At 27.5% G+C, this 16,562-nt stretch overlaps 5 protein-coding genes across 8 annotated transcripts; 3 read left to right on the top strand and 2 right to left on the bottom strand.

Moving 5' to 3' along the window:
* The first annotated feature begins 39 nt into the window (after positions 1–39).
* On the top strand, positions 40–4,579 carry LOC123267114. 3 transcript variants are annotated; one of them, XM_044731631.1, is made up of 4 exons: positions 40–219; positions 3,922–4,071; positions 4,138–4,287; positions 4,352–4,579. In XM_044731631.1, exons 1-4 carry the CDS (start codon positions 154–156, stop codon positions 4,502–4,504), a joined length of 519 nt encoding a protein of 172 aa, XP_044587566.1. In that variant the 5' UTR covers positions 40–153; the 3' UTR covers positions 4,505–4,579. The 3 variants fall into 3 exon arrangements, with proteins under 3 accessions (XP_044587566.1, XP_044587564.1, XP_044587565.1); XM_044731629.1 differs by lacking the exons at positions 3,922–4,071; positions 4,138–4,287; positions 4,352–4,579 and adding exons at positions 296–445; positions 512–661; positions 726–993 and having other exon boundaries at positions 76–219; XM_044731630.1 differs by lacking the exon at positions 40–219 and adding an exon at positions 3,677–3,845.
* LOC123267112 lies at positions 1,751–3,115 on the bottom strand. 2 transcript variants are annotated; one of them, XM_044731625.1, is made up of 5 exons: positions 2,959–3,115; positions 2,677–2,881; positions 2,356–2,502; positions 2,141–2,290; positions 1,751–2,082 (listed from the first exon to the last, which is right to left on the bottom strand). In XM_044731625.1, the coding sequence occupies exons 2-5, from the start codon at positions 2,743–2,745 to the stop codon at positions 1,882–1,884; spliced, it is 567 nt and encodes a 188-aa protein (XP_044587560.1). In that variant the 5' UTR covers positions 2,746–2,881; positions 2,959–3,115; the 3' UTR covers positions 1,751–1,881. The 2 variants fall into 2 exon arrangements, with proteins under 2 accessions (XP_044587560.1, XP_044587559.1); XM_044731624.1 differs by having other exon boundaries at positions 2,677–3,115.
* A 118-nt stretch (positions 4,580–4,697) lies between the features above and the next one.
* On the top strand, positions 4,698–8,647 carry LOC123267108 (etoposide-induced protein 2.4 homolog). Its single transcript, XM_044731616.1, has 6 exons — positions 4,698–5,025; positions 5,213–5,385; positions 7,196–7,451; positions 7,558–7,901; positions 8,313–8,387; positions 8,462–8,647. The coding sequence occupies exons 1-6, from the start codon at positions 5,011–5,013 to the stop codon at positions 8,547–8,549; spliced, it is 951 nt and encodes a 316-aa protein (XP_044587551.1). The 5' UTR covers positions 4,698–5,010; the 3' UTR covers positions 8,550–8,647.
* A 524-nt stretch (positions 8,648–9,171) lies between these two features.
* LOC123267111 (RNA-binding protein pno1) lies at positions 9,172–11,459 on the top strand. The gene is made up of 3 exons (XM_044731623.1): positions 9,172–9,370; positions 9,449–9,538; positions 10,903–11,459. Exons 1-3 carry the CDS (start codon positions 9,293–9,295, stop codon positions 11,428–11,430), a joined length of 696 nt encoding a protein of 231 aa, XP_044587558.1. The 5' UTR covers positions 9,172–9,292; the 3' UTR covers positions 11,431–11,459.
* A 15-nt stretch (positions 11,460–11,474) lies between these two features.
* On the bottom strand, positions 11,475–16,464 carry LOC123267106 (EARP-interacting protein homolog). The gene is made up of 7 exons (XM_044731614.1): positions 16,411–16,464; positions 16,108–16,162; positions 15,221–15,446; positions 13,471–13,688; positions 13,181–13,362; positions 12,819–13,103; positions 11,475–11,678 (listed from the first exon to the last, which is right to left on the bottom strand). Exons 2-7 carry the CDS (start codon positions 16,147–16,149, stop codon positions 11,516–11,518), a joined length of 1,116 nt encoding a protein of 371 aa, XP_044587549.1. The 5' UTR covers positions 16,150–16,162; positions 16,411–16,464; the 3' UTR covers positions 11,475–11,515.
* Between the last annotated feature and the right edge of the window lie 98 nt (positions 16,465–16,562).

Here is a 16,562-nt window from a genome sequence, read left to right as displayed (position 1 = left end):
ATTGACGGTTACAAATCATGCAAGATGCAGAAAAAGCAACAATGTGTCACAATGAGAGTAATTTGTGATTAATTACTAGATGAATTAAATCCAGCTCAATAAATACAGCTGGAAGAGTTTAATTTTCACCCGTAATTCATCCAAGGAATCACTATGAAGATTTCTGGTGAATTATGGAGCTTCCTAGCCGCCATTTTGGCGACTCTGACATTCGCAGACGTAAGCATTGTTTGCGATTTGAATTTTTAATAACTTGATGAAATTTTGTCTCATTAAAACTCTTGAACAATTACAGAAAACTCCAGATTTTAAAATTAATACTTTGACAATCAACAACACGCCTGATAATCCGTACTTTGGGAATTGGTCATTTGAAATAAGCGAATCTGGTGACAGATTTTCATTATTATTTCCAATTAAAAAAGATTATCCCGAGAATATGATGGTAATGTTAAGTTATTTCATAAGCATACTTATAGAAGTCAATTATAATTAATTTTATGATAAATAGTTTGGATTTGCTGTTGAATTGAATGGCCGTCAAGTTCTTTCCATGGAAATGTCGGTATGTGACGGCTTGGAAGCTGGCTTAGCCGATCAAAATATGCTGGACCATGTATACCCTCCAGACACGCTTCACCTTAGCTGCCCAGTAAAAGCGGTAAGTCGTTCTGGTGAATTATTTTTTATTTGCTTCTCTGTTAAATTTATTAATATTTCTTCAGGGTGATTACGAATTGAGAGATTATTCTTTTTCGGCTGACAACATACCATTTCAATTAGCAGCTGGCGATTTGTTTGTCAAGTTTTTTAATTTCGAGCCAAATGGTGAGCCGATTATAACAATTACTATGGAAGGGTTGATAAGTGATAAATAAATTTTAATTTTCAATAATATCAAAAAGAATCAATTAGAATCTTTATTTCTCACTCTTATTATTTAAAATTTTTAATATGGATTTTTATAACAAAATTTATTATTAATAATATTGCATGGATTATATAAGTGTAAAGAATGTCTATAAAAAAATTATACGTAGAAATACTTTTGTTATCTTAAAATTAATTTTTGAAAATTAATAACATTTTTGAGGAAATTTCCGATAAATTTACTCTTTAAATAATTATTAAGCTTATTATTTTTTCAATCAAATTCAATGAAAATAAAATTCTTTTAAAATCGTTAATTGCATTAAATTCTTAACCTAATACCGGCTGGTGGAATCTCCATTCATGTAAGAATTACAATATTCACCCTAATTATTTAATTAAAATCCCCAAAACCTGTTTTTTAATTTTATTAATTATTAGGCTACGTAGAATTTACAATTTTTCAGGAAGTTTTAAAAATTTTTGCGTGGATCTCCTTAAATAACTTTTGAAAATAAATTCTCTACATTTTTAAATTTGCCGCGCTTGGTATTAGCCGCCATTTTGTGGCGCGAGAATTGCAGCCGCCATTTTGTCGAATACTCTTGACAATCTCTTTTTTTAATGATTTCTAATGAATTAGCCTTTTATAAAACAATTTTATGCAATAAAAACTTAAATAATTATTTTTTAAGTCGATTTTTAGCTAAAAAGAGATGAAAAAAAATTAAATACCCCGGAAACCTACTGTTTTTTAACTTTTTTATCAGTTATTATGCTACGTAGATTGAATTTACAAATACGCGTGGATCTCCTTAATTTTACTAGATAGGTTATGTTCAGGTTGTTTTTTCAAGTAGTAAACAATGTTAACAACTAATAATTGCAGCACTACTTATTTATTTATCTACTCATACTACATAAAGCATTTCTACTTACTACAAACATATAATAATATTTAATATAAATCCATTGTCATAAAAGAGGAGACGAAAATAATCCAATACAAAATTAACCCAATTTAGGAGATGGTAATGCAGGAACTGGTACACCATTAGGCGCTTCATGAACAATATCTATTATAATGTCTATACTAACAAATGGATCTTGTTCAGGTTCACCAATGAGCATTTTCATAAAATAAACACCAGGTGGTGTTTCCGTGGGAAATTTATCTTTTGGCAACGGATATTCTCTTATCTCATAATCGCCCTGAAAATATAAATAAATAAAATTATTGAGAAAATTAAAAATAATCGTGCGATCGTACCGGTGTTACTGGACAATCCTTTGGGAATTTATCCTTAGGCAATCCATACTTGATCAACTCTTTTCCGTAAATTTCGTTTTTCATCAATTCGCAAATATCATCTTCAAATTCTGCGACTTGTTGTCCTAAACGTTCAGCAGTTAATGATATCTATTTGAAAAAATAAATTAATAATCTTAGAAATTTACATGTCAGATATAATATTAATAAATCACCTTCATCGTTGGAGTGAGTGATTGTTTAATTGCAAATTTCGCAGTTCCTTCTAACTCAGATTTGGAGATTTCAGTTGTTAACTCTTCAAAGAATGGATTGTCAACAGTAGTTGCTTCGAGTTTCTTAAATTTTATCGCTATTGTTGGCTGAAAATTTCAGTCGATATTAGTAAGCACCCCACGGCTTTTTAAAATAAAATAAATTTATTTATTAATCACTCTAATCTTATTTTAAGCTCATTGAAAATTATTTTATACTTTTTAGTTCGGCTAACTATCATTTATTTAAGCTGTATAACTATTACAATAAATATTACTTACATCTACTTCAGCTGCTGATGAGTCAACCATCAAAATGGCGACGAAAATTCCCAAGTATTTGAGATCCATTTTTACGGTGTTTCTTTTGAAGGCATGAATTATAATTTTTTTCGCGGCTATTTATATTAATTTGATTAATCTATTATTTGCATATTTAATTATAGGTTCCTCTATAAATACATTGTTCGAAAATCAGATTTCTAACCTGTAATTAAATGGTATTGATTTATTCATGGGATGTGTATCCTGTTTTTTCAAAAAATCTGATTGAAGATTATAAACAATCATTTGATGCATATTAATGAGCAGAATTAAAAATTCGCCCTAGAAAGATCCCATTGTTCGAATTAAGGTTATGTAACTGTCGTGAAGAAACTGATACAAATTTTATCAGTATTAATTTCATTTGAAAAAATAATATTAGTTACAAAAGTTATTATATAACCTATTCTTATTTTTATTTAGAATTAACGTCCTGTTTGATTAATACGATATTAATTGCACGCTATCAATCATGCAAGATTCGGACAAAGCGGCAATGCGTGACGATGGATCAACATTTTTATTGATTATTAGATAAGCATTATTTAATTCAATAAATATGGAACCGGATTTAATTTTCAGCTTCAATTCATTCACAGAGTCATGATGAAAATGCCCGGATCTCGTTTGGATCCGACGGTGCACTATGTAATTCTATAAACTACGATATTCTTATAGCAATTTTTTGCATAATTTCAAGACATACTTGTAATGCAATTGAGGCTTACTTCTAAAATATCCGCATTGTTCAAAATAAGGTTATGTAACTTTACAAAATTGATATCAATTCTTTTTATAATCAGTTTGTTGCGTCCTTAAAAATTATTTGAGTTATAAAAATAATTCTATAGAAATCTATTGAATTTTTTTTAGAAAATAAACTTCCTGTTATGATTGATTAGGGTTGAATTGACGGTTACAAATCATGCAAGATGCAGAAAAAGCAACCATGTGTCACAATGAGAGTAGTTTGTGATTAATTATTAGATAAATTAAATCCAGCTCAATAAATACAGCTGGAAGAGTTTAATTTTCACCTGTAATTCATCCAAGGAATTACTATGAAGATTTCTGCTAAATTATGGAGCTTCCTAGCCGCCATTTTGGTGACTCTGACATTCGCAGACGTAAGCATTGTTTGAGATTTGAATTTTTAATAACTTGATGAAATTTTGTCTCATTAAAACTCTTGAACAATTACAGAAAACTCCAGATTTTAAAATTAATACTTTGACAATCAACAACACGCCTGATAATCCGTACTTTGAGAATTGGTCAGCTGAAATAAGCGAATCTGGTGATAGATTTTCATTATTATTTCCAATTAAAAAAGATTATCCCGAGAATATGATGGTAATGTTAAGTTATTTCATAAGCATACTTATAGAAGTCAATTATAATTAATTTTATGATAAATAGTTTGGATTTGCTGCTGAATTGAATGGCCGTCATGTTCTTTCCATGGAAATGTCGGTATGTGACGGCTTGGAAGCTGGCTTAGCCGATCAAAGTATGCTGGACCATGTATACCCTCCAGACACGCTTCACCTTAGCTGCCCAGTAAAAGCGGTAAGTCGTTCTGGTGAATTATTTTTTATTTGCTTCTCTGTTAAATTTATTAATATTTCTTCAGGGTGATTACGAATTGAGAGATTATTCTTTTTCGGCTGACAACATACCATTTCAATTAGCAGCTGGCGATTTGTTTGTCAAGTTTTTTAATTTCGAGCCAAATGGCGAGCCGATTATAACAATTACTATGGAAGGGTTGATAAGTGATAAATAAATTTTAATTTTCAATAATATCAAAAAGAATCAATTAGAATCTTTATTTCTCACTCTTATTATTTAAAATTTTTAATTTGGATATTCAATAAAAATCTATTATTTTAATATTATTTTTTAAATTTAAAATTTTCCCGCCATCAAAAAAATGGCGACCAAACGAAAATTGCGCGCGCACATTGTTACTGTCATCTTTGTTAAAGAAAAAAAAAAAAGTCAAGTGTGTTTCGATAATGTATTTATTATCTAAATATTTGACTTTCATAATGTAGAATTAAAATAAAAATCCAGTGAATAAATTACTAATCAATACTGATTGCGCAATAATAAAAACAATAAATTCACTTGCTGGGAACAAAAATACTTTCATTTTTATTCAAAACAATTCAGCCACTGTCTGTACATAAATATACATAAAAAAATATCCACACAATAATCATTGTGTTCGATATGACAAATAATTATAAATAAATTAATATTAGTTGGCTACTAACCCAAAGATCAACAATGGATAATATCGCAGTGAGTTTTTTTATTTTAATTTATTTTTTTAATAATAATAACCTAAAATTTTAATGCCAAAAAAATTTCTGAAAATTTGCCAGGTTTTTATTTTTTTCTCAAAAACTGTCTCATCATTTGTTTTTTTTTTTTTTTTTTTTTTTTTTCTACAATTGAGGTTATTTAAAAAATTTTTTTTTAATTCCAGGGAATTTTGCGAGCTATGTACTGTGGGTTCATAGACAGTCTTAAGGGAGCGACTGTACTTTTTTATATGGACAAACAGATCAATGAGAGAATACTTAAAAATTCTCCTGCTAAAGTTCCATTGAAAAAAGATAGCGGGTTAAATAATTCTCCTGCTAAATTAAAAGAGCAAAAGTAATTTTTTTAATTAAAAATTTATAATTCTAAAGTTTGCTGACATTTTTAATTATTAAATTATGACTAAAAAGTATTTTTTTTAAATTGCACTTAAAGTTTTTAAAGTTTTTTTTTTAATTAATTTTTCAATAAAAAAAAATCTAAAAATTTATAAAATTTAATGACACAGAAGTTAGCTGTCAATTTTTTTAATTTTATAAAAAAATATTTTTCTAATTTTCACATATGGAATTTTTTAATTAATTTTTTTAACTAATTTAAAAATGTTATGCGGCTCTAGAAAATCTATTAAGTTGAAAAGAACTAAATGGTTAAAACAAACTACAGAATAAATTGAGTTAATTAGTTCTTAAGTTTTAATTGTTCAAATTGTTATGCTACTAATTTTGACATCATGGATATAAATTACTGTGCCAGTCCTATGTACAGATAAAAATCATGTCTATAGGACAGATATTTTGTATTGTACAATACAGTGTAAACTCTATAAAACGAAAAACTCCTTAAAGCGTCGAAATCACTTGTCTTTGGTTGGTTTAGCTTGTCTCATACAATGATACACTCTATATAGCATTACACTCACTCTCAATAACGACCAACAATTAAGTGGCATCATGCATACCGAACTTTCTAAGAAATTCTTTCTTTTGTTTACAATTTGGACTCATAGAAGATGAGACAGATGAGCTTGAGCCTCCGCCGAGCATTAAAGAAGCTCTGGAAGCAGCTAAATTATTAGAAAAATATTTCCTTTATGACCAAGACCCTTCAATATCGCAAGATATGAATAAAATATGTAAAAAAATACAACAAAATTATTGGCGCAGAAAAAGACGTCAGACAAAAATAACAGACTATACGCAATAGGGTTGTTAATAAATATATAAATAAATAAAATTGCTTTTTATGCACATAACTAAAATAAAAAATTAGAAAAACGGTAGACCCCCAGTATTGGAAAAAAATATATGCCGCATATACGGGGGCAAAAAAAAAGTATGTGGCGTATATATTTTATATGTGCGACGTATATGTATTTTTGTCAGCATATATGCGCATATATATTTTTTCAGTGTGGGCCTGAAGGCCATCCGTGTAACTTCCCTCTAATTCCATACCTAGGTGCATAAAACTGCACTAATGATGTTTTAGAGCTCTTCGAGCTCAAAAGTCTGATAGAAGTATCATAGAACAATATTTTTTAAATTTTCAAACCGCACTAACTTTTAAATGAATCAACCAATTTTCACGCGGTTGGCAGTATTTGACGCAATTTTTTTAGTTTCATGTTTCAAATTAATTAGTTTCAAATCGAAGATTTTCAAAAATCGGGAAGTTATTGTTTTCAACCGGTTTTACGGAAATCGAGTTTTCATCGAATCTCGACGTTTCGAGGCCCTAGGAAGCTTCCCTGACTATTCCCGCGATGGTGTATGTATGTATGTATGTATGTATGTATGTGTGTGTGTGTGTGTGTGTGTGTGTGTGTAGATGTATGTAAACCTCATAACTTTTGAACGGCTTGACCGATTTGATCTCGGTTGGTGCCATTCGGAAGGGGTTGACCAAACTTGAACTTTGAATATACTTTGGAACGATTCGGACCGGTATAGAATTGGCGGGAAGTTGCAGGGATGGCCTTCAGGGTCAACCATTTTCCTAATTTTATTTTTCTAATTCTAATTTCTCTTCTCTCTATTTAACGTCATAAAATTCAAGTGTCGTTATATAGAGTTTACACTGTATTGAATATGTATTTTTCAAATATCTGTATTTTCTGGTAATAAATTATTATTATTATTTCCAGAGAATCGAAAATCCTGAAGAGGACAATTCAGTGCTGTATGTTAAATGGAGGTGTATTTTGGGCGAGTATATTTATATTTGAATGTGGACTTTTACCATTTTTGAAATATTTACTGACGATAATATTCGGACACTCTCCGGGAATGGGAATGTTTGTCTGGTCGTGGATGAAACCATTTTTGTCATTAACTTTTGGCACTGTTTGGGTGCTACCATTATTTTTATTAAGTAGGATTGTCAACAGTCTTTGGTTTCAGGTAATTTATTCAAAATTATTTTTTTATATAATTAATAAATTTAATTATTAAAAAATTTATTAAAAATAATTTTATAAAATTAAAAATAATTTTATAAAATTAACAGGACATTGCTGAAAGTGCGTACAGACACAGACAAGGTAGACCATTATTATTATCAAGCGTAAGTAAATTGGTAGCTGATACATTATTCAGCATCCTGGTGCAGGCACTGTTTTTGGGACAAGGTATGTTAGTGTCCCAGGTTCCTCTACCAGCAATTGGAGAGTTACTAGAGCTGATACACATGTGCCTTCTGTATGCTCTTTATGCCTTTGAATACAAGTGGTTCAATATGGGATGGGAATTGCACCGAAGGCTGACTTTTATTGAAGCCAATTGGCCGTATTTTGTCGGGTTTGGATTTCCATTGGCTGTTTTAACTCAGTTACCTAATTCTCATGTTATAAGGTAAATTTTTTAGTGCTTTGCGCGCTTTTATCAACATATTTATTATCGACAATTTAATTAATCAATATTTTTTTTAATTTTACTCATTAATATTTAACCTTTGCTTAGATTAATCTTTTAATAAAAGATTTATCGCAAAGTTGCAATTATTTTTAATTTAAAAATTTTTAATTTAAAAATTATTTATTAAATAATTAAATTAAAATTTTTTATTAAAAAATTAAATAAAAATTTTTTATTAAAAAATTATTAATTCAAAAATTTAGTTTTCTAAATTAAAAAAAAATTAATTAAATTATTTTTTAAATCTATTAAATGCAACCCTGTAATAAATATAATTAATATTGATATTATTTGCAATAATAATAATTTTTTTTTTTTAACTATTATTAATACAAAAATTTATTTCAGTGGTTGTGTATTTTCTATTTTATTCCCATTATTTATTGTAAGCGGTAATGAAGCTCAACCTGTTACTGGTGTTTGGTAAATTTTTAATTTATTTTATTTTTTAAAAATATTGTAATTAAATAAATCAATTAATTTTTTTTTAATTGCAGTGACTGTCCATTAAAATTATTTTCACCAGTAATTGCAATAGCCAATACACTATTTAACAAAACCATCGGACCCGCGAACCGCCGATGACGTTTACTCATAAATCAGTAAATAAATAATTAAATAAATTAACCGATGTAAATACAATAGCTCACGGATTGTTTCATTGTCTTCCGATTGTTCGATTATTTAAATGAAAAAAAAAAAAATTTAATCAACAATTCTAGTCAGCGAAGACAATTTAATTACTTAATGTTAATATCAGCCACGATTATTCCGACAGCTGAAGACTAATATTGTAAATAAAATATTAATTTTTTTTACAAATAGTTAATGCTTTTACACTAATGCAATAATTAATAATTAAATGTATTATTTGTAAGCAATCATGGAAAATTTAATGGGATTTTTTTATGTAATTATTTGGACTGTCAATAAATGATTTTTTATTAAATTTAATTATTTTATTATTTATTTAAAATTTGAATTTTAAATTTTCGCGCCAAAAATTCGGGCGGCAAATTTAAAAAGTAAATTAAAAATAAAAAAATGATATTTTATTAAATTTTATAATTTAAAATTAAATAAATAATTAATTAAATTTATTAATTAAATAATTGAATTTTCAAAAAATTTGAATTTTAAATTTTCGCGCCGAAAAACTCTGGCGGCAAATTTAAGAACTAACTTGAAAATAAAAAAAAATAAAAAAAGAGGTTAGTATCAATTGGAGTAATCAGTCACCTCCAGCACGTGTTTAGTTATTTATCATTAGAATAAATAAATAAAAAGTGTTTATATCTATAGAAATAATTAAATAATAATAAATAAAAATGGATAAAGCTTCAGGAAGTAAAAACACTGATTCTAAATCATCAAAACGTCGACATGATAGTGAAAGTGTAATGGAGGTAAGGTTAACATTTTTAATTTTATATTTTATTTATATGAATAATTTTATTTATTTATTATTTTTAATGTGTAATTAGGTAGAGACTGTCAATGGTATTGAAGGCAAAGCTAAAAATAAAAGTTCTACAAAACGGACTAAAAATGTTGCTGGAAATGAACAACGTAAGGTATGTATCTTTTTTTTTTATCAATATTTAGAAAAATTTTTTTTCGAAGTAATTACTACAATTATTCTAAAATATTATGCTTAAATAATTGTTTTATGAAATTAAAATTTTTACTTTTTTAAATAAAAAACTTAAATTTTTAATTTATTAAGTCTTAAAATTAAAACAACTAGCAACCTTGCAGTCACTATGTGACTGCCGTGAGTTGTGAACTACAAATAAATGAAATTTTGGTTTATTAAATAATGACTTTTGTTAAATTGCGCTGTACTTTCTTAAATATTGACGTTTTTAAAGATATAAGCTCATCCCGATGTTACACTCATCAAGAGCTTTCATTTGAGTACCAACATGTATTTTTATATATTTTTCATATATACATATATGTAATATATATATATATATATATATATATATATATATATATATATATATGAAATATATAAAAAATTGATGTGGGTACTCAAATGAAAAGTCTCGATGAGTGCAATGTCAAGGTGAGTTTATATTTTTAAAAATATGAATAGTTCACAAAATACAAGGTCATTTCTTGATTATTGACATTTTTTAAGATATAAGCTCATTTACATGTTATACTCATCAAGAGCTTTCATTTGAGTACCCACATGCATTTTTGATATATTTTTCATATATACATATATATAATATATATAAATATATAAAATATATGAAAAATTGATGGGTACTCAAATGAAAGGTCTCGATGAGTGTAACATCGGGATGAGCTTATATCTTTAAAAATGTCAATAGTTCACAAGATACAGTGTCATTTCTTAATTATTGACATTTTTTAAGATATAAACTCATTTTGATGTTACTCTCATCGAGACCTTTCATTTAAGTACCCACATGACATTTTTCATATATTTTATATATATGATACTTATGAAATATATAAATATATAAAATATATTAAAAATTGATGTGGGTACTCAAATGAAAGGTCTCAATGAGTGTAACATCGGAATGAGCTTATAACTTTAAAAATGTCAATAGTTCACAAAATACAATGTCACTCCTTAATTATTGACATTTTTTAAGGTATAAACTTATTTCGATGTTACACTCATCCAGACCTTTCATTTAAGTACCCACATGACATTTTTCATATATTTTATATGTATGATATTTATGAAATATATAAATATATAAAATATATAAAAAACTGATGTGGGTACTCAAATGAAAGGTCTCGATGAGTGTAACAACAGGATGAGCTTATATTTTTAAAAATGTCAATATTTTACGAGATACAAGGTCATTTCTTATTTATGTATCTAGAGATATTTTCTAATGCAGTCTTAATACTTATAATAAATTATTTATAAAAAAAAAACTTACAGGTTCCGGTACCAGCCCACCGTTACACACCATTAAAAGAAAACTGGGAAAAGATCTTCACTCCAGTAGTAGAGCACCTGCAATTACAAATCCGATTTAATTTAAAATCGCGAAACGTCGAGCTTAGAACAAGCCCAGAGACTCCAGACATATCGAATCTGCAAAAAGGAGCAGATTTTATCAAAGCCTTCGTCCTGGGATTCGAAGTCGAGGACGCGCTAGCGCTGCTGAGGCTCGACGACCTCTTCGTCGAGACCTTCGAGGTCCAGGACGTCAAGCCTCTGAAAGGCGACCATCTGTCCCGAGCGATCGGACGCTTGGCTGGCAAGGGTGGCCGTACCAAGTTCACTATCGAAAACGTCACTCGCACGCGAATCGTCCTTGCGGATTGCAAAGTTCACATTCTAGGATCTTATCAAAATATTCAGATCGCGCGACGCGCGATCTGTAATTTGATCCTTGGCTCACCGCCTTCTAAAGTTTACGGGCAGTTGAGGAATGTTTCCTCTAGAATTTCCGAACGTTTTTGATTTAATAAATATTTATTATATTTAATATTGCTTTTTTTTTTTTGGAGTAATTTATAGAAGATAAAAAATTTATTTTGATCAATACCTATAACAATATTTTATATTTATATTTTCTTGGGACTTTGTTAATTACAAGTCGCCCGTCGTAGCTTAGGGAAGCAAATGTCCAGGGATCTGCTGAAGACCATTCTACTGCGTAGACGCTGTCTTCGTGCTCTTCAAATTTTCCTATTACACCGTCGTCAACTCTGAAAATAATTTAGTTTTTTTAATTATTAATTAGAGTTGTGAATTTTTTTAATGTAAAATCTAATAAATTGAATTTTTTAATAGAAAAATTTGTTTTGTTAACTAAACTAAAGTTCATTAAGAAAAATAATTTAATTTTTTACAATAATTTAATTTTTTATTAACTACTAGTTTTGCTTTATTAAATAATGAATTTTTTTAAATTGCACTGTACTTTCTTAAATATTGATGTTTTTTAAGATATAAGCTCATCCTGATATTACGCTCATCAAGAGCTTTCATTTGAGTACCTACATGCATTTTTGATATATACATATATATAATATATATAAATATATAAAATATATGAAAAATTGATGTGGGTACTCAGATGAAAGGTATTGATGAGTGTGACATCGGGATGAACTTATATCTTTAAATATGTCAATAGTTCACGAGATAAAAGGTTATTTCTAAATTATGTATCTCATATATTGTTAAATTGCACTGTACTTTTTTTAATATTGTGTTTTTTAAAGATATAAGTTCATCCCGATGTTACACTACTCGAGAGCTTTTATTTGAGTACCCACATGACATTTTTTTATATATTTTATATATATGGTATTTGTGAAATATATAAATATATAAAATATATGAAAAATTGATGTAGGTACTCAAATGAAAGGTCTCGATGAGTGTAACATCGGGATGAGCTTATACCTTTAGAAATGTCAATATTTCACAAGATACAATATCATTTCTTAATCATGACATTTTTTAAGATATAAACTCATTTTGATGTTACACTCATCAAGGCCTTTCATTTAAGTACCCACATGCATTTTTGATATATTTTTCATATATACATATATATGATATATATGATATATATAATATAATATAATATAATATATATAAATATATAAAATATATGAAAAATTGATGTGGGTACTCAAATGAAAGGTCTTGATGAGTATAACATCGGGATGAGCTTATATCTTTAAAAATGTAATTAGTACACAAAATACAATATCATTTCTTGATTAAGAAAATTCATTAAGTTTAACTTTTTAATAAAAATTATCTTTTACTAAAAAATTAATAAATCAATTAATTAAATTTAATTATTTAATAAAACAATAAATAGATAAACATACTTATTTCTATTAACTGATTCATCAATAGAATCTTCATCATGAACCGGACCAAAAGGTTCCGAGGAAACCGAAGGAATGCTTGACAAAATAACCCTGGAATCACTGCTGGAGGTCAACACCAGCTGATCATGAAATTTATTGATCCTAATATTCCAAACCCAGTGCGAGTGTTCCATTCTAGCAATAATCGGTTCGTTAGTGCTTCTTATATCCCAGAATTTCATGTATCCATCGTCTCCGCAAGTCGACAAGATGTACTGTTTGTTCACATTGAAGTCCAAGTCTCTAAAAAATTTTTTTTTATTATCAAAAATATAAAATACAAAATTTCTATTTATAAAAATAAAAATAAAATTACCAACCTAACTATTTGTGAATGAGCGTTTAAAATTGTCCAAGCTTCTTCACTGGGCGTCCTAAAATCCCAGCCCCGAACATTATTGTCGTTAAGAGTCACAAATTGGTTACAACCATTGTGAGGATTCCATTTGCCAGTCGTAAAACGTGGCTGTCCTTTTGTCGCCAGGGTCCCAATAGTTGAATGCTTTTAAAAAAAAAATATTTTATTTATTATATTTGCTGATAATAAATTTAAATACCCTGTTTATGTCAGTAAATTTAAAGAGCCAGCTGTAAGTTCTAAAATACATACCTGAGGAGTACCATTTAAATCCCAGAGAACAAAATGATTGTCAACAACTGCCACCGCCTTGGAACCTTCCATAGGGTGGTAAATTACTGTCTTTAAATCATTTCCGTGAACAGTTGTGTCAATATCTGCAACTTTGTTGAGACTTTCTATGTCGTTGGTGAAATTTTGCTCGTCTGGCAGCTTCCAGAGGGCACCTTTCATTACGCACATACCCTGGTCTATAAGTAAGAGTTAATATTATATTTATTTAGCAGTCACTATGTGACTGCTGTGACTTGTGAACTATGAATAAATAAAATTTTGCTTTATTAAATAATGAATTTTGTTAAATTGCACTGTACTTTCTTAAATATTGACGTTTTTAAAGATATAAGCTCATCCCGATGTTACACTCATCAAAAGCTTTCATTTGAGTATCCACATACATTTTTGATATATTTGTCATATATACATATATATAATATATATAAATATATAAAATATATAAAAAATTGATGTTGGTACTCAAATGAAAGGTCTCAATGAGTGTAATATCGGGATGAGCTTATACCTTAAAAAATGTCAATATTTCACAAGATACACTGTCATTTCTTAATTATTGACATTTTTTAAGATATAAACTCATTTCGATGTTACACTCATCGAGACCTTTCATTCAAGTACCCACATGGCATTTTTTATATATTTTATATATATGGTATTTGTGAAATATATAAATATATAAAATATATGAAAAACTGATGTGGGTACTCAAATTAAAGGTCTCAATGAGTGTAACATGATGATGAGCTTATATCTTTAAAAATGTCAATATTTCACAAGATACAAGGTAATTTCTTAATTATTGACATTTTTTAAGATATAAACTAATTTCGATGTTACACTCATCGAGACCTTTCATTCAAGTACCCACATGGCATTTTTTATATATTTTATATATATGGTATTTGTGAAATATATAAATATATAAAATATATGAAAAACTGATGTGGGTACTCAAATGAAAGGTCTTGATAAAAGTAACATCGGGATGAGCTTATATCTTTAAAAATGTTAATATTTCACAAGATACAAGGTAATTTCTTAATTATTGACATATTTTAAGATACAAACTAATTTCGATGTTACACTCATCGAGATCTTTCATTTGAGTATCTACATGACATTTTTCATATATTTCATATATATAGTATTTGTGAAATATATAAATATATAAAATATATGAAAAACTGATGTGGGTACTCAAATTAAAGGTCTCAATGAGTGTAACATGATGATGAGCTTATATCTTTAAAAATGTCAATATTTCACAAGATACAAGGTAATTTCTTAATTATTGACATATTTTAAGATATAAACTAATTTCGATGTTACACTCATCGAGACCTTTCATTTGAGTACCTACATGACATTTTTCATATATTTCATATATATAGTATTTGTGAAATATATAAATATATAAAATACATGAAAAATTGATGTGGGTACTCAAATGAAAGGTCTTGATAAAAGTAACATCGGGATGAGCTTATATCTTTAAAAATGTTAATATTTCACAAGATACAAGGTAATTTCTTAATTATGTATCTAGAGATAGTTAAAAAACCCATTTTATCATATAAATACACTGGTCACGAAATTTTCCTTATTCTTTTAATAATATAGATAATTATTTTGCTACAAAAATTATTATATTCATTTTTGTAAAATATATGAGTACTCAAAAATATTTTTATTTTGATTTGTTTACCATTTATGCTGTTGTAAGAAGTAATAAATAGACTCGGGTCCGTCGGTGACGCCTCCAGTGACCAAATTTCTCCGATTTCATGGTTGTAAATTTGGGTTTTAAGCTTGTTTGTCTCGTCATTGAATTCTACTAGGTGGATTTGGTTGTCGGGTAATTTCAATGACTGAGTACCGACAATGAATCTTACTACGTCGGTTTCTGCATTCTGAGCTGCTAAAGCTCGGGCCTAGAATTTTTTAAATTGTTAAGTATCTAATAAATTCAATGTCATAATTTTTTTATATTAGAATTTATTTTATTTAACTAATATTAATATTTAAAAAAAAATACTTTTTTGAATTAACAGCTGTCATTTTTTTAATTTTTATAGCAAAAAAAATTATTAAAATTTTCAAAAATTATTTTTTCTTTATTTTCACATGTGAAATTTTTTTATTACATTTTTTTTGTATTATTTTAATTTCTATGAAATTATAAAAAAATTTTAATGTCAGTTAACTTCAGTGTCATTTTTTAATAAAAAAAAATGTCAAAATTATAATTTTTCAAAAATCTTCTTTAAAAAAAAGATTTAAAATAATTTTGTTAAAAAGAACAAAAAACTGTCAAATGTCAAAATTTAACTATTAAAAAAAATTGTTATCACGACTTGCAAAAATACAAAAATTACTTATGAAAATTAAGTTAGCCGACATCTAAAAATTTTTAGAATTTCTTTTTAAATTGAAAAAAAACAACAGAAAAATAAAAAAAAATTTTCATTTGTAAAAAACTTGAAAAACTATAAGTGCAATTAAAAAAAAATTTTTTTTAGTTCTAATTTAATAAATAAAAAATAATCAAAAAATTAAAAATATCGACTAACTTTAGTATTACAAATTACTTACTGGAAATTCCAAGCCATAGATAACCGGGTTTTCATTTTCCATTGTTAACGATAACCTAAAATAAAAAATAAGTAAATAAATACTACTGAAGTTAGCCGTCAGCTGTCAATTTTAAAAATTTTAACAATAAAAAAAATCTAAAATTTTTCACTTGTAACTTTAATTAATTTCCACAAGTGTAATTTTTTAATTAAATTTTTTTTATAATAATTAAATTGCTATAAAATTCTAAAAAAATGTTTAATGTCTGTCATAAGTAAATAAACAAATTTATTATTATAAAAAATAATAAATATACGTTACCGTTTTCAGTGCGCAGGTATACTGCGCAGAATTCAGAACTGCGCAGCCATGACAGCTGCCGCGCATGCGCATTAAAAATTCAAAGAATTCAAAGTGCTGCGCTCTGAGTTAAATAAAAGGAACTAACCGCCGAGTAGCAAGTCAAGTATATA

The sequence above is a fragment of the Cotesia glomerata genome, linkage group LG6 (genome assembly GCF_020080835.1).
Source record: "Cotesia glomerata isolate CgM1 linkage group LG6, MPM_Cglom_v2.3, whole genome shotgun sequence".
NCBI lineage: Eukaryota > Metazoa > Arthropoda > Insecta > Hymenoptera > Braconidae > Cotesia > Cotesia glomerata.
This window is presented reverse-complemented; position numbering and strand designations above follow the sequence as displayed.